At 38.4% G+C, this 24732-nt stretch overlaps 3 protein-coding genes across 3 annotated transcripts; 1 reads left to right on the top strand and 2 right to left on the bottom strand. All coding sequences in view use genetic code 11, as the record gives it.

Moving 5' to 3' along the window:
- Positions 1 to 506: 506 nt before the first annotated feature.
- EGR_06809 (hypothetical protein) lies at positions 507 to 4103 on the top strand (the record flags this gene model as incomplete). Its single annotated transcript, XM_024496058.1, has 5 exons — positions 507 to 531; positions 2070 to 2141; positions 2238 to 2329; positions 3769 to 3834; positions 4017 to 4103. The coding sequence occupies 5 exons, from the start codon at positions 507 to 509 to the stop codon at positions 4101 to 4103; spliced, it is 342 nt and encodes a 113-aa protein (XP_024349478.1).
- Positions 4104 to 11107: 7004 nt separating this feature from the next.
- On the bottom strand, positions 11108 to 15215 carry EGR_06808 (hypothetical protein; the record flags this gene model as incomplete). The annotated part of the gene is made up of 2 exons (XM_024496057.1): positions 11108 to 11325; positions 14801 to 15215. 2 exons carry the CDS (start codon positions 15213 to 15215, stop codon positions 11108 to 11110), a joined length of 633 nt encoding a protein of 210 aa, XP_024349477.1.
- Positions 15216 to 18449: 3234 nt separating this feature from the next.
- Positions 18450 to 24574, bottom strand: EGR_06807 (hypothetical protein; the record flags this gene model as incomplete). The annotated part of the gene is given in 8 exon segments (XM_024496056.1): positions 18450 to 18553; positions 18832 to 18943; positions 19926 to 20058; positions 21288 to 21520; positions 21587 to 21922; positions 21936 to 22072; positions 23660 to 23751; positions 24540 to 24574. 8 exon segments carry the CDS (start codon positions 24572 to 24574, stop codon positions 18450 to 18452), a joined length of 1182 nt encoding a protein of 393 aa, XP_024349476.1.
- Positions 24575 to 24732: the final 158 nt, after the last annotated feature.

The following is a 24732-nucleotide window of genomic DNA, read 5'->3' as shown; positions in this document are numbered from 1 at the left end:
AGCTACTGTGGAAAACTCCATTATGATCCCAGGTGGTGTGGAACATTAAACACTGGTGCTAAAAATAATTTCACAACGATACATTAATATGAGGAAAGGTTATTTCAAACCATATTTTATTACTTCGCAGGTATAAAAAGGGACGCTGTCGTACCAACGCTAAACTTAGTAGCCGTTCCCCGGTGGTAGCCGACGTAAATGTCGTGGCTTGGGCGGGTCTGGGTGCCATTGGTCACGCATGGATGGCGGACAACAGCGGTGGGGCGTACAAGCGCGGAACGGCGTGGGGTGATGAAGGAAGCTTTTTGTGAACGGGAATGTGAAATTAGAACCCGAGGATATCTGCAGATGACTGCAAACTTCTGCAGTAGAATGATGATGGGATATTCAGCTATCCCACCTGTCCTGTAGTAATGCACCCGAATGGTTTAAACGTAGACGCTCCGTCCTCGCATCAATGGTGATCCCAGTGGTAGGGGTTAACTTTCTCGCCTCTATTTTATGGAATGAATGAAACGACTGATGCAGGAGGTAAGATTCGTGGTGTGGTGAAAATGCAGAGGTAACGAATCCCATTGCAGGATCGGTGAAACCAAGACAAAAGGTAGCAAGCATTATCAATTTTAAAATGCGAATGCACAGTGAATATAAAGACAAATTTTCCAAGCAGACTACCCTGAAATGATTCGGCGGTGCTGATAAATCCGTTAATGGTTTTGCTCTCCATTCATTACTCAAAGGCCAGGGTAGTTATGCAAATGTAGCACAGAACCTTTGCGGGAAAAATGCTGCAGTTTATTCTCTTTGGATTTCAGTTTTTTACCAGAGTTATGGTCCACTGTTGTGTGCTGAATGGAACGAGGACCTAAATAAGCAGGTGTTAAAATTTGAGAAAGCCATTTACCTCAAAAAATAGCTGGATAATTTTGCTTTTCACAAAGAATAAATTTCCGTTATCTGACAGGAGATGGGCCACATAATCTCTTCTTAAAAGAGAGAACGTGTAGGCGAGTTTAACTGATTCTCAACTGGGAGAAGATAAAGTGTTGATTTAGCAAAAGTGGCTCATTTTGCATCATCTTCATAGAAAATACTACTTGTTTTACTCATTTAATTGCTTCCCCAAAGACACATGATGTAGTATATATTAAATTAAAATACTCCAGTGTGAAAAGTTGTTGACAGAGTAGTTTGAACTATTATAATAATTCAATCTAGTACAGTCAATTTAAAGTACATCCTTGTCATGTATTCAGTTGGCAAGTTCGCTGCCACCATCCTAATGGTAAGCCAATGCTTGCCAGATGTTTTGATGTTCGAGCACACTATCAACTTCCGCGTTCATGAACAGACCAATTTTTTGTTACCTAAAAGAGGGGAAAACCTAAATCCAAATTTGTTGCAACTTCCCGATTTAACCAATTTATTTGCAGCATAAGAGTTTTTGCAACCGGTTATTATGACTCGATAAAAAATGTCACGCATACGTGACGCAGAGCAGGGCTGATAGCAAACGTATTAGGAGTGCCCAAGTAACTGAATTTTAAAAGGTTTTAGAACTTTACTTTATTGTGTTTGTAAAAATTTAATGTGTACTTATACATGGAGGCGTTATACCTCTTTAATTTTCCCTCCATTAAAGAATTGACAACTTTGGTAATGAGTAGTTTTCGCGTGTTATTTTTTGCATAAATCAAGATTATTCTATTCCATATCAAAGTTTTGACTAGCAACGTTTAACCAGTCATCTTTTCAAAGCAATTTTAATAATAAATAAGTTGAAAAATCGCCTTATCATTAAATGAAGGCATTTACATCGCCTATTATTCAATAGAGCAACATAAAATAGTTGAAAAGTTAATTAACTCAGCGACTGAAGGCTGAGGTTCAACTAATAAAAGCAGCAAATATCAAACTGTCGGATAGCTCCATTGGTTTTTTGAACTGAGATCAAAATAAATGGCAGTTTTTGAAAGCAGGCCTTAATGAAAATGGGCAGATTTGTCTTTCATGGCATTTGGATGCGAGACAGACACAATCTTTAGTGAGCAAACAATGATTATCTTAAGGTGATGCAAAGAAGTCTGTTTATTTATTTGGATTAGTTAATTTTTTTGCAAATTGGAAAGTGGAGAATATGTGTGAGGCATATAATGTGATCAAATTGAATACTTTTTAATAATGAATATGTTAAAGGAATGGAGTGGGCCACTGCTGATCAGATTACATTTGATCAGGTCAAAGAACCAGTTTTCCAACTATCACCCATTTAACTTTATTTTCTTGGAAGTTACTTGCTCTTTTTGACCGAGAGCAAAAAGTTAGGAAAGTAAGTGATAGAATCCAGCAACTAAGGCTCGTAATAAATCAGTCTTTGAATCGGTTTAAAAGTGAACGCTTTATGGATTCTGAAGGATTTGGTGCGCAGTTTATTAAATAATGATAAAGGCTAGTGGCAGTGTTTAACAGAATGAAACATTACAGATTCTGTGAAGCGTCAAAGAATTCTGAATGAACTCTTCCTTAGACCTCTATCATTACATAATTACTGATATTCTTTTGGCTAAACCTTTACGGAGCTCTCTACAAGGGAAGAGTTGTTCCAGTTGACCAAGGTCGTTCGGTATAGCCCGCTTCAACGACTCACTCTAGTGCAACATGTTCAAATATCCAAATGGTACGCAATCATTCGCACTTACAATAATGCATCATTCTAAGTCATTTTACCTATAAAAGAATCATTGCTATACTACACAGTATTTTTCTCGTATTCAAAAGTAATCTTCTACCTCATAAGAGATTAGTTAAAATCCGGCACTTGTGAATCGAATTAGTCTGTTGAACGAATATAGCTGTCTCGGTAACAAGCCTGTAGGAACTTTCCATCTGCCATCCTGCATGGCATCTGAACAAGGCAAAATAAGCAGAAACAGAGCATACCACTCAGAATTACTCCAAACAAACTACTCCAATCTAATGGTGAAGCTATTTAGCGTAAATGCACATATTGCATTCAAGAAGGGTAATCCCCGTTCCTTATGACAGACATTTACGTATCCCCATTGGGTAAGTCACATCCAGATCGACATGTCAAGACCTACAGTGAAAGTAAGCAAGTAATGATGATGAAAGAGTTGGTTTACACCTGCATCAACTGGAAGGGCAAAGTTGTGGGGAAGGTCACCCAACAATTGGGTGGCACTCATGCATGTTAGCAAGAGACAATGACAGTAAGTCGCAAAGACTATCAATTTGTTGTTTCTCATTTCTTCAATGCACGGCATAAGAATGTGCCGTACACCTTAAGTAGCCTACTCACTCACTTGTGACGAGCAATGGCTTCACCACTATTTCAATGCAGAGTCTGCTAAGTGAATGAATACACCTTTGGTTTTCTCCAAATGGTCCGTTCATCACACACTCCATATTATTTCATTGCCAGGAATTAATGCGTGTTTGCTTGCTTTATTCTTTGAGACCGTTCACTAGCATTCGACCAGCTGCTCAAACTAAAACAATTACGCCTACCATCCACCCACCTTACACGATACTACTCAAAGTTGCGCTGAGGGACCTTCTTTCACTTCTTCTACATTCTCTTATGCTTCACTGGCATTTCTTCTCTGGGTGATGGTTGCTCTTTCATCCCATCATTACTAGAGAAGCCTGGGCCTCATGAGGAGAATTGGATAGATCTTAATCCTGGTTACATAGTCTAGTAAAATGTTAGCATAATTTCACAACGCTTATTTTATTTTTACAATCAAGTCCGCATTAAATTTATTCAATTTTTTTACACAAGTTTGTCTGCAACTTTCTTGGGAAGAAATACTGGTAATTTCTATCTCTTAGTGAAAACATGTTGATTAAGTAATGAACTTGTCAGGTTTTCATTTTCTTTAAAATGATTTGGAGGTAAATAAAGAATTAGTAAAAATACTAATTTTTTACAAAGCAGTACTACGTAAAATAAATTCAAATGGAATAAGAGGTGATGTTTTGTAGGTAATTTTTAGTCAGTAAATTTTAAACAATATAAAATAACAATATATTGGTGTACATATCATCAGTTAGTTAACAAACTGAATAAACAACTAGATTAGGGAGATTTTTAGCCACGCCTTTATAGTTACGCTCTGCAGACTGAAGCAGAAGAACCTGGTCGTATGTAATTAAAAATATGCATGCCTTGCCCGTGCAGCAAAAAGGGTGTCCATCTCTTTCAGTGCTTGCTGCACAATTCAGTACTTTGACGCCCTGTCAGGACAAGGGATGCTGAGGGAAGAAAGTGGAGACAAGTCTCATTTTGTGTTATGTATAATTAATTAATCACCCGAGAGAGGCGAATTCCCCAATGATGAGGCTGTTTTACTCTGCCCCGATAGCCACATTTGGATCAACTGTAGTGTAGAGCGCCTTGGGTTTTCTCCAAATCGGCAAAATGTTATACCTACTTTTCGTGAAAGTGCGTAGGGGCTTGGAGGCCATAGGGTCATACTGCCAAGTTGAATAACACCTTGTGGAGTGTAAAAAGGGCAAGCAGTTACTGGCATGGACAACGGGGACCGGACGTGTTTGCATGTGAACATTGCGTGGTGAATGCGACTCTTTTAATCCAGCATCTAAGGGGAGAACTCAAAGACACAGAGACGTAATAAAATGAGCATTAGATCTGCACCTACTCAAATAAGAATGCTGTGTACACGATTAGCATGTCACGCTTATGATTACCTTTGGCACTGCGTCGAATTGTAGCAGGATTTAGTTTTAACGAATGGTACGAAATGGCCCTTTGCCTACAAGTTTTATCACTAAAGCACGAGTTTAGTCATTAAAACGACATTTCCATGCTTGACGAGATGAAAGTGTACGTAAACGATCTAAGGTAAGCTCGAGACTGAGTGGAACTGATGCAATACAAGCCTACAGTGGCAGTAAGATTTACCGTGGTAACCATCCCAGATATATAATATTATGAGCAAAGTGGCAGATAAAAGCACTTAAGTAGATGACTTCTCTACATGTACTGATCAGTCGACCATCAGAAAAGAAACCGAGTAGATCAAAGCCCGTTTACTTGTTTCGCCAAAATGAAGCAAAGCAATGAGCACTAAACCACATCACTTTTGGTAAACTAGATTTGCAATCGCGCCGTGCTTCTGCTAAGTGTACGGTACATTCTTATGCCGTGCATTGAAGAAATGAGGAAAAACAAATTGATAGTCTTTGCGGCTTACTGTCATTGCCTCTTGCTAACGTGCCTGAGTGCCGCCCGATTGTTGGGTGACCTTCCCCACGACTTTGTCTTCCCAGGTGATGCAGGTGTGAACCAACTCTTTCACCATGATTACTCACATTAAATCTTGCCTTGAGCATAGCTATGGACACGTCAATCTGGATTTCACTTGCCCAATGGGGGTACGTAATTGGCCGTCATAAGGAATGGGGAGTCCTCTCCTTAAATGCAACACCTACATTTATGTAAAATTGATTCTCCATCAGAATGGGGGCGTTTGTTTGGAGTAATTCTGAGCAGTATGTTCTATTTCTGATTATCTTGCCCCGTTCCGATGCCACACAGGATGGCACATGGAAAGTTTCCGCAGGCTTGTTGCCGAGACAGCTATGTTCGTTCAACAGACTAAATTGATTTGCATTCAAATAATATTGAAGCTGTCAAATGTTTACTTAAAGTTGTCGTGACGAGATAATGTTGCATATCTATGTTTTTGAAGGCAGCTGAATAAGTATGTATATTTGTCAAACGCCCACAGGATAAAACAAACTATCACTAAAGTTATACTGCAAGCTACACTGCCTTCTTTGAGAATTTCATATTTAAAAATAAGGATGAAAATATAAAACGACAATAGAATTGCAATTTTAGTGTTCCCCTTTATCAACGTTCCATCAATAACATTTTTTTGCCTACAAACGTCATGTTATCTCGTGTATTTAATGTTAAATTTTTAATGTGCATAGCGGATATTAATCCGTAATTCAGCCATGGGACAGTAAAATGCAAAGTGGTGAATTTTTCATCGTTTAGATGATGATAGCAGTTTTATATCTCACAGCAGTATGATGCTAATTGCTGCGATAATAATAATGAAGGACGAATTGGCGTAAATGGTTCTTTCAAAAAGTGTAAGGTTCATAAGCCTCCAGGATTGTAAATAACTAAAAAGTCGTTTAAATGACATTTTAGTTATTTAGTGTGTAAAACTTTTGGCAAATACTATTTCAGTGGGAAAATTATTTAATTAATACCGTTCTAAGGAATAAAGGTTTTCTTCAGTTTCCGTCTTTTTGCATTGCATTTAGATGCTACGGCGTTCTCCTCATGCCTGTAATCTGCCATCTCTTCTGTGTGCCAGTAAAAGCCCTTTGTACTTACTACCTTTTCAGAGATGTCGGAGGATGCTGCATTGTTGATGGTGGGAAGTTAATCTCATTTAAGGAGTAATAGCACTGAATTCGACGGGTGCCTACTAAAAGTAGGCATTACAGAAGGTGGTTTTTTGGGGTGATGCGCTGCTGGATTTTTGGCTAGTCCTTAGTTTTAGGTTTTGCACAGCAAGATCAGGCCTCAACTAATTGAAATTGTACTTAAAGAGAGCCCCAGTATTTTTCTGTCAATGTAGAGACTAATTTTGTAGTCTCAAGGCATAGTCATCCCTTCATTGTGCTGCTTTTAAACTAATATTAGTAGATTTTGTACTTCCCTTTCAATCTATCCTTCTGGATGCACTTCACTTTGCAGAAAAAGCTATATTCAGGTTATCTTTATTCACTTTATTGAAATTCATCGTCCTTCCGATTTCGCAATTTTATTCCGATGATTTGTGGAGAAATTCCTGAAAGATGTAGTTCAGATAAAAATAGACTGAACACGATTATAGCACCTGTAATTTAAGTGGAATCCACTCCTCTGCTGAATTTTTCTACTTTGACTTTGTTATTATTTCATTATTTGAACCGAAGACCTAAGCCAAAGTGGTTTATCCATTACGAACTGATTTTGAAATTGCCAGACTTGATTTTCAGCTTTACGCACCACCATGGAATGCTAATCATAAGTATATGGCTGGAGATGGGCGAGGTTATTAAGCCATCGTAAATAAACATGAAAAACCAGTGCCATTAATATATATGTATATATACGAATAACTTGTTTAACAATAATCGGATAGCTGTAAACAAACCTCCCCAAGCAAATTAAGCTAAAAATCATTGCTTCCTTTAAAAGTTTTTGCTCTGAAAACGGATGAACCTACCCCTCACCACCTTGCCATCATCTTATTTTCCAAATTAGTCGTGTGATGTTCCACTGCAAATAACATGAAGGGCGACAATCACTTGACGAAGAAATGCCAGTAGAAACAAGAATTAAGTATGGAAAAGTATTTTGCCTACATTTCTCCCATGCATATGGTAAGTTTTATGGTTAGCTATGATGTTCAGCTTTTCGTTTTGTTTATAAGAATAAAGAAAGACCTCTTTACTGAATTTTCAATAGTCCTGACTATGCGCAATGAAGGGTAAGTGCTTTTTGATCTACTATAAGTGAACAACTTCTTCTCGCATTCATCGCATACACAAGGCAGTTTGGGGTTCTGACCACCACAAAGACTTTAAGAGACGTGTGAGTCTGAATGTAGTTTTGTGGTAAAAGGATGGAAGGGGTGGACGACTGGTGGCATTGGCAATGCTTCGTGTTCCGACGGAAATCCGACGGTACTGTCATTTAATCCTTACCACAATGTTCAGCCTAAACTGGTTAACTAAATACCTGTCGGTTAAGAGTATGTGCAACAACGTACACCTGCTCAAACCAATTAGACTACTAAATGACATTAAATAACAAAGAAATATAGATAGGATTTCAGAAGGTATTAATTAAGAGTGAATCAATTTACAAAGTAGTGCCAAACCGATGTCGACTTACTGTAGAGATAGCAGGGTAAACAATTCCTTCTAGTTAAAAAGCCATTAGCTTATTTGACTTATTTACGTAACTGACCTCATGAGGTTTGCATGCGTCTCATGTTTGAGTACAATGGGTGGAGAAGGAGTGATGAATATCTGTAATGATTTTATGCGTTAATCTGTGCATTTGACTTAAATACATAAGCCCTTTATTTTCAGCGTGTTTTGGGTCCGTTTTGCCGAAAAGCCACTCGGACCTTGATTATAGCCTTCCAGACCTTTTGCACCCTACAAATTTACATCCCCTTATGCCGATTTACCTTATCAGACTTTCAGCGATGAACTCGAAATACTACATTGCTGGTTTCAGTAAGCGAATTCGGTTCAACTGAGTCGCAGTTGCGTTCCTCTCCACTGGTCACCAAACCTAACCATAACTTGGGGAAGACTTTTGATGTGGAGAGCTAAATCTGAGGAGGCTCTGCCTTTGACTTTCAGAAATGTCAAGTCATCATACAAAATGTATCTTCAAATCATAAAACATTAACTATTTCCGCTACGGTTAGTTATCATCAATTTTTACGATTTCGTACAATTTTTAATTTACTAAAAGGTGGTTCAAATAGAGGGAGTAAACTTTTAAAAGATGTCAGAAAACTAGTCACATGTAATTGTGATTGCATTAATTTAGTGTCTGTTGCTTGGCGTTAAATTGGTAACTTAAATTGTACCATCCACCAATGCGCCCGCTGCAAATAGCCAGTCTTAAATAAAACGCTCATGAGAATACAGCTTGAAGTCACGAACAGGGTCGCGGTAGGTAAGTAAATATTTAATATTTTCTCAATTTTTCAGTTAAAAGCGCATTCACCACGCCTTTGAGTGGGAGACAGATTTAGTAAATTTGCCATTTGGATTTCACTGAAATTTCACTAGTATTCTTGTTCTCGCAAAGGAAGCATACATGCTGGCTACCATAAGCAACGAAGAAGGCGCGTTTCAGAAATAACTTTTATGAGTTCTGCGTACATTAGGTGCAGTACATGCTGACGGTGTCTAGTCGAAGCGTACAGGAAGTGTGCAAGAGTGGTTTATTTATCTGATCGGGTGTCTAGTGTCTAGGTCGTGGTTGTGCTTCAGGCGCCTAGTCATATGTGAGTCGTCCATGGTGTAGGCCAACGCGACTGTCTGATGACCTGATAACCGCCAAAAATGCCTTAACTATAATTTTCATGTAAAAAATCAACTTAAAATAAAGATGCTAATAGGATCCATCGGAACCAAAATTTGAATCTCTTGGTTTCATTATAAATTTAGCATGAAAAATTTTTCAGTTTTTTCGAACTTCCCACCATGTTTACAGAAAATTTACAATTTGATTATGCGAATGAGAAATCCTTGTAGAATAGCAGTTGATTAGAAGAAACCAGACCTAAGTTTTTTTTTAATTATTTCATTGCACAAAGGCATGTGTTGATAGCTGGGTCGAGGTCCATGCTGGAGTGTAGGCAGCGCGTTTGCTTGGTTACACTCTCCAGGCGACAAGCAGTCAGACCACCGACCACGTGGCTGGATGGAAGTCACTGATTCCCATGGGGACGACAGGCATCATCCTTCTATAAAATATTTTTGTCATTTTTAATATCATCATAAATAAAATGCATTCTTGATACCCCAAAGCTTATTTTCTACCTAAAATGGTGTAGTTACAAACCACATTGTTAAAATGTCACCATTTGACTCTTTACTATTTGATTTGTTTTTGTAATTCCATCATTCAAGATGGCAACCGATGGGTTTCTAAGGTAGTCGCCAATGCCACAGAAACAGGTAGTTTAATCAAAATTTGACGCCTTGTGTCGCACTCCATTCCCATGGGGAACAGTGACCATAAAATGGCAGACCAAATGAAGAAAGAATAAAAGGTTTCTAACATTACTATTTCTTCATTTAAATTAGAAGGTAAGCATCAAGTAGGGTCTACACTATCGGATAACTTACATCCAGTTTATTTTTTAAATGGCGACATGGAATACAAATAAAACTTCAAAAGGATTAAGCTTATTTTTTTTCTTTGTTAACAAAGTTACGTATACCACATCCCGACTTCATTATTTGGGTGTGGATTGTATACATTTACGCCATACATTCAGTGTTTCTTTTAATTACTGGTTTCTTCAAATTGGGTCACAAGGAGATTACTTGAGTAAAAGTAATAAAATGGAGGTAGAATGATCTGGGTCTAAGGATAATTCCTTTCTCCGTACTTTTATAGCAGTATCTGATCAACTGAAAAAATTAATGCTATTTGGTGCCCTATTAAAACTATAAAATATCTGATATAGTGGTTTAATTTCCTCTGACACCATGGTAACGGGTAGTTTGAAACACTCGTAATGAACGGGATCTTTGCATTAAATATCGTCGATTAGAAATTGCAATATGTTTATGAAATAAATACGTTGGTTTGCTTAATTTAATGCTCTCATGACTAGGAGTTGATGTTAAAGGGGCTGGCTAACAGGAGTGGAAGTGCGGCAAATGCCAGTACTGGGGGACGATGCTACTCCCCGAAAGTTACTTACCAAGCTGGATTTTGTACTTTAACCACATCAAATATGGCTCACGTTTATACTGTTCTCTACAAGCCCCCATGCCCCCGGTATTTTTTACGATTTTACATAAAACCTTGGAAATATGCAACAATAACATTTAGTTTTTTTTCCAGAAAATCATCCAGTCTTGAGTTGTTAATTAAAAACCTTTCATGCATCCATCTACCCTACCACTTCCTTAAAAGACATGCATGACTTAATAATAATAGAAATTTGAAGACCCGAGCAACAGAAAAACAGAAGGGTCCTAACATATCTCTTCTATTCACATGGGCATTACACCCAGTAGGGGTGAAACTTGTGAAAACCACCAACACACCATCAACTGAAACCCTGTCTACCTCAAACCAAAGCGCGGATATTAAAGACGAATTACTGAGTCTAGCTTTCTAACTTCTTGTACAACCCAAAAAAGCCGGCCTACTTTGAAAATACTTTTATACTTAATCATAAAGTAGGTAATTGTTTAGATGAAAACACAGAGAGAACCTAGAGGATCGAAAATCGTTAGGATGTTTTATGAAACAAGGTTTGAGATGAAGATGTGTAGAAATATGATTGCATTATGCGTAGTCGGCATTGGCGTCAGCAAATTTTCGAACATCTTTGATCACCTCTTTGAGAATTGCATAGCGTTTCACAAAGGGCTCCGTCTTTGTAGCGTTGTACATAACATCAACATTGTTAATCGCCTCCGTGATGGCGTCTATGCGACAGCGCAGTTTTTTGTTCTCTGAGTGAAATTTTGATATATCGTTCTGCAGTTGTTCGCTTGATAGTGCTACAAAGAACAATCAAAGGGCCACATTGGTTTTGTGAAAACACGATTTTAAGCCTATTTTTCTTCAAAATGTTGCCCTAATAAACATAAACAAAGGTATAAATCTAGAACATTTTCCGTAATCCTTAGTTTCTATCTTATACGTCAAAAGAAGGGATTTTCTTTTTAAAATAATTGTTTCTTAATTTTTCTCAAGTAAGGAATAGTTTCGCAAGCAGTTAAAACAGAAAAGTCGTGGATTCGGTAGTTGTTTCCGTATAATGATATACTTACCTTATTTAATCGCCAAGATATGACATGCCTCGTAAGCTTGGCTACTCCTTCGCACCTATCTACCTAAGTAAACAGTCGATGAACTTGACAATACCATTTTTTTTTCTCCTATTCGACGCTCCGAAGCAAAACGTAGCGATTGTAAAATTAATGTAACATTCATTCCACGCATGTATTTTGGAAAAGGCGTAAGATTTTAATCACGCCATCGTCAAAAAAACGTGATATTTTGATTCAGAGCGTGTTTTCTACATATCCGCGTAGAATATATTTCATTTCTGTTCCGGAAAAGTGCTTGAGTAGAGTGTTGGAGGAAACAAACTTAACATCACCCCATTTGCTCAAGCCTAAGTGCAAGCAAAAAGAAAATTTACTCAGTTTTTTTCTAAAATCTTAATTCCGGTAAAGTCTACTTCCCACCCTCTGCATCGTTCTTGGGCGACAGTAAATGGAGAATGGGTTTTATTTAAAGTTGAGAAAAAAATGCGCACATTTGTTACATCCCTCTGTACTTTTCACAGATCCAGGGTACTAATAATAAGGGTAAGACATGATGTCTGAATCGAATTTTCCTTTTTTTCCCTGAAATCCTCTTTTGAGGAAATATTTTTGCTAGCCTTTTTTTGATTTTGATACGTAGATATTAAACCCATCCTCAATGCAGACCACTCTGCCAATCAGAAAAAAAGTAAATAGCGGAAGAGAAGATTTTGCAGAGCAAAATTGTTTTTGAAGTTGCCTGGAGGGATGTTTAATTCTCACGCAATAACAAGCCATCACCCACAGGTATGCGCAGTTTTGGCCGACTCCAGCTGGCTAAACAGGTATCATTTTTTGAAGGACATTTTGCTCGCTTCATTCAGGCATCCTTTAAAATAATTTAGCTCTTTAGAAATAAGAGTATTTTTTCTGCAAAATTCATATTTCCTTTCTCATCGTGGATAAGAGAATTGATACAACTTTTAAGTATACTGTCCATCCTGCCATTTGGTACGACGTTTCTTAAAATTTCATGCAAAATTCCTATCCGGGCTTTGGCAGTTCTCCTCTTAATGAAACATTCTCAGATGTCTAGCAGGAGTGCACGCCAAGAAAGACTTGCTTAGTTTTAACTGAAAGTCGAGTAAACTGTGAATTATATAAAATGAAATGCCTCATTTAAACATTTGACATCGACTGTATCTTGGATAAACCACCTTTTAAAAACATGCTAAAATATTTCATTTTGATAGTTTATTCATTAATATAATCTTAGAGAAAAACGGCTAGACCAGGGTGGAAAAGATTAAAGAACCGACATGGAATTCCAAAAAAAATGGTTCGTTAATAATAGAAATCACTTCAACAGTCTAAAAATTAATTTGTTAAAATAAAACCTACCAACCGATTTTGTTAGCAAGCTTTGAAAGCTAAAATCCGACTCTATCTCTTGAATGTTTGGCGGTTTTCCCTTTAAACGCAAAAGAGATGACCAAGCCAATGGGACGATTTGATGGCTTGCATAACTGTGGCTAAAATGGGCAATCTAGTAGCCCCCAGACCTTATGCATGTTAGTAATATATGCTCTGTACTACTACTCTGGCTTATTATGACTTCGGGGAAGACTTGGGGCACCTTCAAACATTAAGTTCACTTTTCTCTTTTACAATGTACTGCTTTCACACGCATCGCATTTTCCTACAAAGACCATTCAGGTGACCGGTAATGCATTCACCACATTCAGCTACTCTTATTTGTACATACCACCAAACATTTCAGTGGAAATGAGAAAAGTAACTAATAAAAGAGTAAAACAGTGGTGCAAGCACAGGAAATGGGACGTTCTTGCGCTAACATAACTCTTGGTGAATAGCAACGGCTGTCTTAAGTCCACTTTACACCCCATTTGAGATAAAGAATAGAATACAGGGGGATAAGCTCCCCGCTGATTAAAATTCATAAGTTTAGCTTCTCTAGGAAACCGCAAAAGAGGCCTTTTTAGTATTTTTTCTAAAATATAGAAAATCTGCATTGTGTAATATCATATCTTCCCGCACAATATGCCTCGACCGTACCATGAACATAATACGAAAGTATTTTTACGTAATTATGGCATCCACAATGGTAAATCCAGAGTCTAAAATAACCTAATTTATTGCCTTACACTTTGCAACCTGTCATATTTAGCTAAACAAAGAGAGTGTACCATTGTGAAGATCAAGGTGACTCTTGAGTTGCCAGTTGGCTAGACCTATCAATCAAAAAATTTCCCAATTACAACCAGATACTTTGAGTAAATTTGTTGTTTAAGACGAAAAACTCATTCCAATGCAAATATTTATTTGAGAGACGCTGTACGTGCAGTACGACTGACAAGTTTTCTTAAGAGTGACGATGTTGTTTTTTTTTCCTCGGTGATGTCTTGTTCTACGTACGGGCCATTTTTAATGAACTGCAAGTTTTTTTAAGCAAATGGTCTTTTGAACTGCCATGATATTAATTGTCAAGTTATGAACGTCCAAGGTGGTACGAATCCTCCATAACTTTAAAATAGAAAAGTGGCCTATGAGGAAGCATAGCGATGTCAATATCTTGTTCATTTGCTAAAAGAAAATCGAGACTTAGTACCAAATTACAGATTGCAACCTCCTCCCGTATCTTGGTCCATCTGCGGATAAATAAAATACCTCATCTCTTTATTTTGACACCTTATTTAAACTAACGGTTCTCAGTAATTTTTGCATGGAAAACTTGTCGTGACCGTCAATTTGCACGTTTTCTTGTTTAGTAAATCTGAGGTTAGATGCTGATTAAGTGCAACTTGTCCGAGGATGTCATAATTAATGTGTTTTCACTTTAAAAATATTAATCCTGAGTACCATACGTTGCCTGCAATTAAATTTAAACCTTAGTTTGGAATAAGTCTCTCTCGCTTAATCAAAATATTACTATTTTAAGTACTACCTTGCTAAGTGCATTCAAAAGTCGTATTATTACCCTTTATCCACGTAAGACATTAACTTATCAACTTAATCTTAGATAAAAATTGATTGTCATGACTCGATGGATGCGTTGCAAAACACTCAATCAAATTTATCTAATCTAAAGGAACTATGCAGACACTTTTACCGAATTCGCTAAAAGGTTTAGCATATCGTACATTTCCATTATAGCAGTAAGAATCCTATGAGAATGCATCATGCTATCAAAACGAAAACATACCATGAGCCATTTTTTCGTGTTTCAGTTTCATCTCTTTCTGCTTTACAGATGATTGAAGAACATCTCCCACAATTAGACCACCAGCACCAGCTGTGCTCGGATCAAAGGTCTCATACCCACTGTCACTAGCAGCAGTGCAAGCTGCAGACAAGGCGGCTGTGGGATCATTGACTCGTAACTGCAGTACAATGGTCTTTGCCATCGACTGCATTCGTTTGTACCGTCGCAACGGATCCAACGATCTTGTAGCCTCATAGCGTTCACAGAGTTCTATCACAAATCCCCTCAACTGTTTCATCTCTTTTATGAGCTCCTCATGTTCACAGGCCAACCGAACGTATTCCACATGATCACTGTCTTCCAGGGCAACACGAATCACCTGCCGAGTCTTGTCAATGCTAAACATCTTCGTCATCCGGCGCAGGTGATTAGTAGCTACACTGGCAGTATGAAAAGCGCCTGGGAACATTCCCTGGTCTCTAGGACTCGTCTGTTCACGAAGATTCTCCTCGTCCTCGGTTGTCATGGTGCGTGAACGCCATCGGAAGGAGGTGCTAGGCGCCACCGATTGCCTCCGGTCGGTCATCCTTTGCGATACCCGCGGATTTCCATGGTGGGAGGTTTGGGAAGCTGCGGCTGGCTCCACATGGCCTATCATCTAATTGGTAAACCCTGAGCACTACTCCCACTGTATGACGCTGATTGGTTCGCGGAAAGTGTAGGTTTACAGACACGTTTTGTGTCGCAATGCGCAACTATCAGTGTCGCCTGGATGCGTGCTGGTGGCAACAATGTTCGGTTTAACAGTAAAGTGGAAAATCGCCTACAGACATCCAAGAATCTTTCCAAACTAGCATAAAATATTTGAAATATATGAACAACCTGTTTTCAAGTAGGTATTAAGGTGCTGTTTAAGATAGACGCAGCGAACGCAAAGAGATCTACTTTTAGTGGCGAACCAAGCTTAAATTTTATGAAGTTTTAAGTTTTAACTTATTATGGTTGATAATTGGGGGAATCTTTTCTTGGTAACATGTACATTAATCAGTCGTGAATAGCTGTGATCCAATATTAGTTTTATTATTTTATTTGCTACTATCAGTACAAAAATTTACATTAACAAGAAGGTAAGGATAGGCATTTTTTGACAAAATATAGTCTTAAACTGTTGAGGTGTTTATTTTTATTATGAAATGCATTCTAGGATGTATGGCCGTCTTCACTGCTTGAGAATTCAAAATGTAATGAAAAAAATCACTTTAAATTTGAGTAAATTGACCTCCTTTATTAACAACTTTTTGATTACCTCCTCAGTGCGCACATGATAAGTGAAACTGACGGTTGGGAATTGCAAATGTATTTCCTGTACTTCTACCTCACCATTGTCATAGAAGTCCAATTTGTAGGGCGGACGTGTCTGGTTAAAGGAAAAGTCTGATTAAGAAAAGTGTTTAAGAAGGCCTTGAAGGGTTTATATCCAGCTGGGAGGACATAAAAAAACAACATTGAACATTGCATAAATCCGTATCCAAAGTGATCTTCTCTATCGTAGAAGGCAGACACAATACCATATGGGGGAAACAGGCAATTTCGTTTATTTTAGTTTGTTCTGGGAAGAAACTGCAAATTCTATCCGTCATGATGATTCTAGACAATTTGCTATTTCACCTATCCCCTTTATTAGCACTTCACTTTCCACAGGAAATAGTAAAAAATTAATATCATTTTACCTACAGGTGAAGCGGAAAAGACTCAACACTTTCCAGTGAAATTTAACCATTAAATACACAGTATAAAATGTTGGTAGATAGGTACAATTCAGCCAAATCCTTGTTTAATGGAGTTTTAAAAGGCAATTTAAATTCCAAAATATTGTAAGAAAATGTCTTTTTGGTGCGGTTTCAACATAATATACTTTACCATTCAAACAAACCTTGTCAAAAGATCTTTGTAGGATGGCAAACGCTCTATTTCAAATGGCTGCAAAATAAACAGAGCCTGCTTGTCTGAACGAATAGTTAGTGATCCGCTAGCAGTTATTGTTACGCAAACATATTTTAAAACGGATGGGGAGGGACAAGTAGAGGCGGTGACAAAAAAAAAACATAATAAAAGACCGCCTGTACACAACTAGCGAGTATTTATTTGCGTTTTGTGGAGAAAATATATGATGGATTTGGTCATGACAAGGTCCCAATTTCTCTTGTAATTTTGACCCATCACTACTTATTTACGGTCACAACAACCAGTACGTCTAATTAAAGCCATCCGAAAAAGGAAAAATTTAAGCACTTAAGTAGTATGTGACCTGTAAGGAACAGGCAGACTACATTATTTTAATAATGAATGAAGTTTACAAGCAAAAATACAATTCATCCTGAACAGGAAAGACTTAGTTATTTGCATATTTTCATTCCTCTAAGGTTTATTCTCGTGGAACGCCACAACTTATGCACATCTCACCCTTTTTTAACGCTGTCAAGGGAATTATGCAATTTCGAGAACCGTAGTTGAGGCAAGGCAGGCTTTCTTGTGCAATTTGCCTTATTGGCTCTTAAACTGTTGAATATTCCGTCAGACCTCTTAAAAACATGACTTCTGGTTACACAAAACTTTCTGGATTAATTAGAAAGTAGAATTTTTCCTTTATTCACCCACGTTTTCCAGTTATTTGCATGTCCGCGATCACCCTCTAAAAGCAAGTAGTTGTCGCGGTGCCTTCGCATTCAGCTACGATTTCCCAATCGTGGCCAAAATCCATCCGACTGGGATAGAACACTTCTCGAATGTTAAAAAATTGTTCCAGAATATTAATCAAGTCACTGTTGCCAAATGAAGGATAGAACAAATAACCATTAAATAAAATTCCGGCTAGAATTGCGCAGTTTGTGCCGTGTGCCACCGATTTTGTCCTGTTATGCTTTTATTTTATGACTGAAAATAGGGAAGACAATGGCAGAGATGTTTTGCTTTTTCGCACGCATCTGTATGAAGTCCCCTCAGGTTGGGTATAGAACAATCTATCAAGAATACATCGCGATGACTTTTTGATAGTGAAAGCAAGATTATTTTGTTGCTCGTTCTTATCCAGCAACAAAAATTTCGGTTACTCAATTTGTATCACATGGTTAAAATATTCTACTCCTTCCTTTGAAGTGCGGAAAACCATTAGCAGACGAATTTAGATAAAATAATTTATTTAAAATTGCCTCATTTGAGTTTGAGTGGATTTCTATCATAAACGAGGAATGTAGCATTACATATTCAGAAGACATATCTGAGCTTGCAAGTGCACAGGAAAAAATTGCAATGTTGCAGTTTCTGATTCATGTAACCCAAACAATAACTTCGATTAATGGGTTCAGCGGCTAACTAGATATTTCATAATTGTACATGTAATTTTACCTATTTAAAACAAGCAAAGGACATTGAAATTAACCAATGAGCAAATGGTTCAGTCCTATTTAAAATCAACTTGTACTGTCATTTTACTCACCTCAGTCAAAACTTGGAATCATTTTAATATTTAACTATTTTTCTCCGTAAAATTTGCGATATTGCCAATCAAGGTAACAAACAAATTTGGTATTGCGTGCAAGTAGTTCCGTGTGGTAATAAATGGAAGCGTGCGACTCGCACACTCGCACATTCACAGAAGACGTCCAGCGGGGTGGTACAGTGCTAAGACGCTCAACTGCTCAGCAGTATGACGCAGGATTCGTGCAAACATGTCAAGAACGGCTGCGTATATGTCTATACATCAGCGATAATTCTGGCCTACAACCTAAGTAGTCATTCCTGTGCACAACCAACGGCACAATGGACAAATTCTTTCGTGAAAACTATAAATTAAGTCATCCACGAGCATTGGACATTTTTAAAAGTAAAAAGGCGCCAATTCGCAACATTTGCTGATGCAATATTCAGATCATGGGCTCCTCAGAGCCTGAACCATTACTCAAGAACTAGCCAAAACAAATGAAACTTATGCAGGCAAAATTTGAGCAAACTTAAGACAAATTGATGCACACTGATACAGAATCGCAGAGTCCAGCCCATATCATCCTCGGGATCCAGGGTGTCAATTCGTTGAATCTGTTGCCAAATGTGGCATGAGACTTCATCACGATTCAGATTTCGGGCCTGCAATCAATTCTTGGTTCAGAATGTAGGCAGATGAAATCTGATCTGGGTTCGCTGGCACTGATGACAAGGCGAAAGTCTAGGATAAGGCGCCCTAGTTAAACAATGAGAATTGTGTGAAATACTAAATATAATATCCGTTTATCAGAATGTGTTACTTCCTGTTGTAAGGTTCAGGAAGCCGACTTGACTTGAATGCTTTGTCTCCAATGTCTATTGAATGGAGAGACAAAACATTGGTGCAACTTGCTTATTTGTTCTTAGTTTGACAGGAATGGGAAATGGAGATTTTTAGTAAGAGCGAATGACTCCATTTCTAGTCATGAACAATAGCAATTCCCATTTGTTTTAACGAAGGGTTGTGGAGAATTTACTTGTCTCTATCAGGTGCCCAGGGAATGCACAAATTATACTCATTATCCTCCTTTTTATTCGGAGCAATAAACAAGTTTTCTACCCAATTCAAGGTTTTAAATGCCTCGGTTACTTTTGAATTCAATACAAGAGAAGCACCTTAAATCAACGAAAAGTATAAAATTAAAGAAATGGTGTATTCTTCCTCTTTCCTTTTAATTATGTGATGTAAGGTCGTTAATTATAAAAAGCTAGATTGCCTTGACGGTACTTTGACACTATTTCGACGGTTCTTTGAATGTCCGTGGAAGTAAAAACACTATCTTTTTTGCCTTTCAACCTTCTCTTTTAAAGTGGCTTTTTAGGATAAATCTATTACAAAAATTTCACATGTAGGGTGAATAACTTACCTTTCGCTTTCTTCTGGTAGTAATATGGGGGAAATAAGCTAACTGTTCGAGTGGGCAACTCACGATTAACATCAGCAGCTACCTCATAAGGACGACGTAAGAAAGGGTTGTTTGTTTAAAATATTTGCTTAAAAATGCGAGCTCATGGGTATTAGCAGCTTCGGTCAATGCTTTGATGCCATGGCTTTCGGATAATTGAGCTTCTGGTAATAACTCACCATCCAGACCCATTCATGGCAATAATAACTTCGAGGAAGACTTAGGCGCTGCAGCGGCAGACTCAAGTCATTAAAGTTACAACTCTTGAATTTGTTGCCCAGCTGCCGCGCCCAAATACCACAAAAATTGCGCCTGTTTAAATAGTGTAACCCACCAATGTTGCAATCGAAGTCCCAGTGGCTTTCAGTAACCAGTTCAAACCCATTTGCATTGCATAGACCGGATTATACAACTTTGAAAGTGGTTATGATGTTTACAAGCATCTGAGTTACAAGAGAGGTGGAAGGCAATCCGGATAAATGATAAGAGAGCGTAGAAATGCGTAAAAAATGGATAGAAGAAGGGGATGCTAGACTTAACCCGAAGAAGCAACTCCAAATTATGCCTTATTTCTTAAATCAACTTTTATGGGGAAAATTCTTATATATAACAGTTAGGGTATAAAGTGTACTCGGTGTGCAGCACTAAAGCAGCGAGCCCTCACATTGCGGTCCACAACAAGTGATCGGTTAAGCCATCCTAACCTACAAAATTTATCATTCCTCACGGAATTCAGTATTTTTCACATCGAAGGAAAAACTAAGGATAAGGCTCTGAGAGAAGAGTTCATGCAGAAGATAATCTAGTTTTTAGGTTCAACTACCTGGGTTCTGGCGCGAAGTCATGCAATTGCATTCATTACACTTGCGCTAATAATCCAGCGACCCTGCTATGCATCAGCGCAGAGCGTTCTAGTCAAACTGGGACTTTAAATTTCACAGGCACGAAAACGCAGGCCATCGTGGTGGTACGACACGCAGTAGCGGATGTGCTCTGTTATGCAAATGAGCCGCGCATAAGTCCAGTTACCGTTGAGCAAGACGGTGAGCAGCAGTTGTACTAAAGTGTGAAAATGAGGTAATTGCAAACGAAGACTTAAAAGCCGTAAACGTCTACAGTCAGTAGCAGAGACGGAATGTAGCTAAGTATTTGATCTATTTAAACGGCCCAAGGAGGGCTGTGTACCTAGTGTAATTAATTCGTACTTTGGGCTCGTGCGTTTTGGCAGGGCCTTCAAAAAAGACATGCAGAGTGTAGCATTCACACCCACCAGCAACGAACCACTCACCTTGGTTCGTAAATTACATCGTTCCGTTTGGGCTAGATCTTCCAAATTAGCTTGTCAGGCCTAGACATAGGTAAATTATTGGAGAGATGAAGTGTTTCCAGTAATTTATTTGCATATATTTTGCCACATTTCTATCCCATTTCCTGCCTCCGAAAGTTTATGCCAGTAAAAAAAGTAACGGTTAGAAAAAGCAGAATAAGTACGCATTATTCTAGGAACATGGGTTAAAACAGTAAGGAATTCACATTAGTACCTTACACAGTATACAAATATTTTAATTCCCCTGTTTTCAACAGGTCGAGCACTTAAACGACACCCGTGAACACAGTGATGCGCATCTGCAAGAGCTTCACAAATTGCATCAAGATCACCCTTGTTTCCAGGATAAAATTGGAAAACAGCCGCTCCGCCCCTACTTGCCAGCACCCGAACGCATTCTTGCGCAAAGAGGCTGATTACCCCAGGATCACCATTCGCCGTCACCCACTGCGCGAATGAAATGGTGACAAGATAATCTACTGATGAATCACGAAGCGGTAGCCTCAAGCCTACCAATGAGCATCGCGCAAAGTCGATGCCTGGAATGGGGCGTACCAACTGATCCAAACCGAGTTTGAAGGGGAGTTTTGCTGTCAGACTATAACCTCCAAAGGGTAGAAAGGCGCCACATGCTAAATCAAGGAGTAGAGACGAAGATGAAGCATTAGAATTGACGCCTAGACAGGTTACGAGAGCGAATTCGTAAAGTGATTGCTGGTGGCTGCGATTGTGCCTCACGTCGAGACTATGACGAACAGCATCAGTACGGCGACTATATTCAGCACGGCGAATTGTGGAATTCTTGTTCACATCAGGGATATCAAAATTTGACACAAGTCTAACACTGTACTGTGAGGCATACAGATTCGATGGCGGAGTTAGGCCTCGTTGAGGTGTTAGTGGGGCAACTAAGACGACTTTTGAATTGGAAGAGGGTTGTGAAGATAGCCAGCGTACCAGCGGATGAGGGAAACGAAGTTTCTCCCAGCTTCTCCACACCTAAAAATGAAATTTTAAACGAAGAAAATCTTAATCTTTATTGACACATTGGATAAACGAATTGAATAACACCAGATATTTATGCCAAAAATGTCTAGACTTGAATTTTGCAAGTAGAAGGATGAAAATGATACTACAGCAACAGAAATTTGCGTGCCTGAAGACGTTCATTATGGTCCCAAGTTATGAAGTTACCCGTCAAAAACAAAAGTAATGGACGGTTTTGTCTGTGTATTTAGCGGCAAATTGGTTACACTTATTTCTAAGCCTAGATTGCAGTATGAATTGAAAAGTTTGACGGTTAAATCTCATCTAGAAAATGTCACTAAGTATTTATCAAAGTCTTATCATTAAGAGACCCTAGTTTTGCCAACTCTAAACGTGTTTTGCTTAGCACTTTCAAATGGATGGAAAATACGTTCATATTCAGGATAAATAGACTCCACTGAAGGTATTTTAACGTCTCAACCAGTAAAATCATCGGATTTGCTTGCAGTGTAAAATTGTTTCACGTGTGAAATGTCACACAGTTGTGACTTGCAGTAAAACCCATGGCTGCCGATGTTTGTTGTTAACATTCATCAGACCTAGGAGGTAACCGTATTGACGACTCTAACACAATCTTTAAGAAGCAAATTCATTCCGCTTTTAGGTTGGAAGCTGTTCATGAAACTATCGGCCAAATCCCTTGAATAGCGACCAAGAGATTCAGCTTTTTAGAAAAAAACGGATAAACACATGTAGGGATATTTTTCCTACAAACTTTTCTACTTAGCTCTATTGTTCATCTAAGAACGAAAAACGTTCATCCCAAACCAGCGAAACCATATTCAACGACCAATACTTGCCCAGCCATCCTCTTCGCCCATTCACAGGTAATAATATATACTGTTTAATGCAGAAGTGAATCCAATATCGGTTAAGTCAAAACAAATGAAGTTCCTGGAAATGCTCCAAAGCTTTTCATCCTCATCATCACAAGCTTAAATTCTCCATTGTAACCGACTCCTGAATGTTCCCTTCACAGTCAACTCGGATAGAAACTATTTGGAACATCCTAGGCGCGGAAGCCCCACCATTTAAGAAGCCAAATCTATTCTACTCTACCCCAACTATTATAGACAATCCCCATTGACGTTATTTGGGATGAAAGGTCGTGAGAGCCCTGTGAATTTACGTAACTTCTCAAGGTGATGGTGTTGTTAAATGAACAAACAGCACCCAAAGCTTCAAACATGAAAACTACTCCAGACTTGTAGGAGGCTGATCATTACACGCTGACTAATCGAGCATCTCAGGCCAGTTCGAAATAATTCAACAAAGTACAGAGGCAAGCAGTCAACAACACAGAAGTGGATAACAAAGATGTACTGACCAAAACGGATCAGGTTAGTAACAACTAATCATGTCTTGCAGACGGGGAAAGGAGGCTGAAAGCAGGAGTAATTTTAATGCCATTAGGGCGGGCGGCGAGAGCGTCGAGATTTAAGTCCACTTTACGATTCAGTTGAAACCAATTGGTTGTTCTGTCGGTGAAGGGAGAGGAGTAGAAAATGGCCTCAATGCCAGCTTCCACATTGTTCTAACCGTCCAATAGTACGTCCGCCAACTTGGATTTCTTTGCGACGTGAGAGGCTAGATTGTAGGATGCTACCGAATCGGAACGCTTTTGCCGTCGTCTAGGCACGCCAATAAATCGTAATTAAGAAATTCTTAAATTTCTTAGCTAACAAACAACATTCGGGGTGATTTAAAAACAACAAGAATATCAAATATTCATTGAAGCAAGAATTTTTAAGGGCGTTAGCTAATATTTAGGAGCATTCCAAGGTGTCAAAGCGAACGATTTTAGCTTTAAGAGCTACAATGGTGAAAGCCTACTTTTCTTTGAATGCATAAATAAACTTGACGTACAACAGTGCATGACAAATATAGGATTTAAAAAAATCAAAAATCAAGTCGCACCAATGTAAACAAACGCGCATAAGGAATGGGTCTGACGAATAATCTAATTTTCGTCAAGAAAACTAAGAGATTAATACCGTTGACACCGTAAATTTTGCATGATTTAGAATGTTAAAATTGCAGGGAATAACAGTCGAACAAAAAGGCCTCAGAAATAAAAAAGCAACTTTAAGCACATCAGATTCGATTCGAAAATACTTAAGATATCAAATGTTCATTTGTGTACCACTTTATTCATGACAAACAACCAGATTGAGGGAAATTCAAAACAGAAATTGGCGATTTATGCATGCAAATATTAAAGTGACAAGCTGCAAAATTGAAGCCTTAAGGCAATTTATTCAATAGTAAGGATGGGCATGAAGGAATGAGAACAATTAACTAAAAATAGAATGGATACTAAGACAAATGACTCAATCCCCTTTTACCTAGATGAAAGTAGCAAAAAAACGATTGGGAGGCGTAGCCAAAGAAAACAAATCCCGAGTGATTGAACATTCACTGTTGGTGCAATATCGATATAAAGAGTTCCAACATTGAAGGCGATATCGGAATAGCAGCAGGAATTGAAAAAGGGAGTGTACAATAGCAGAAGGCAACGAAAAAAGTTCTGACAATCTCCGATGCAAAATAGTTCCTAAGATAACAAATGGATGGAGTTGGTGGCACTACGCTTAATCACCGTCTCAATGAGT

Source organism: Echinococcus granulosus (assembly GCF_000524195.1).
Source record: "Echinococcus granulosus chromosome Unknown EG_S00064, whole genome shotgun sequence".
NCBI lineage: Eukaryota > Metazoa > Platyhelminthes > Cestoda > Cyclophyllidea > Taeniidae > Echinococcus > Echinococcus granulosus.
This window is presented reverse-complemented; position numbering and strand designations above follow the sequence as displayed.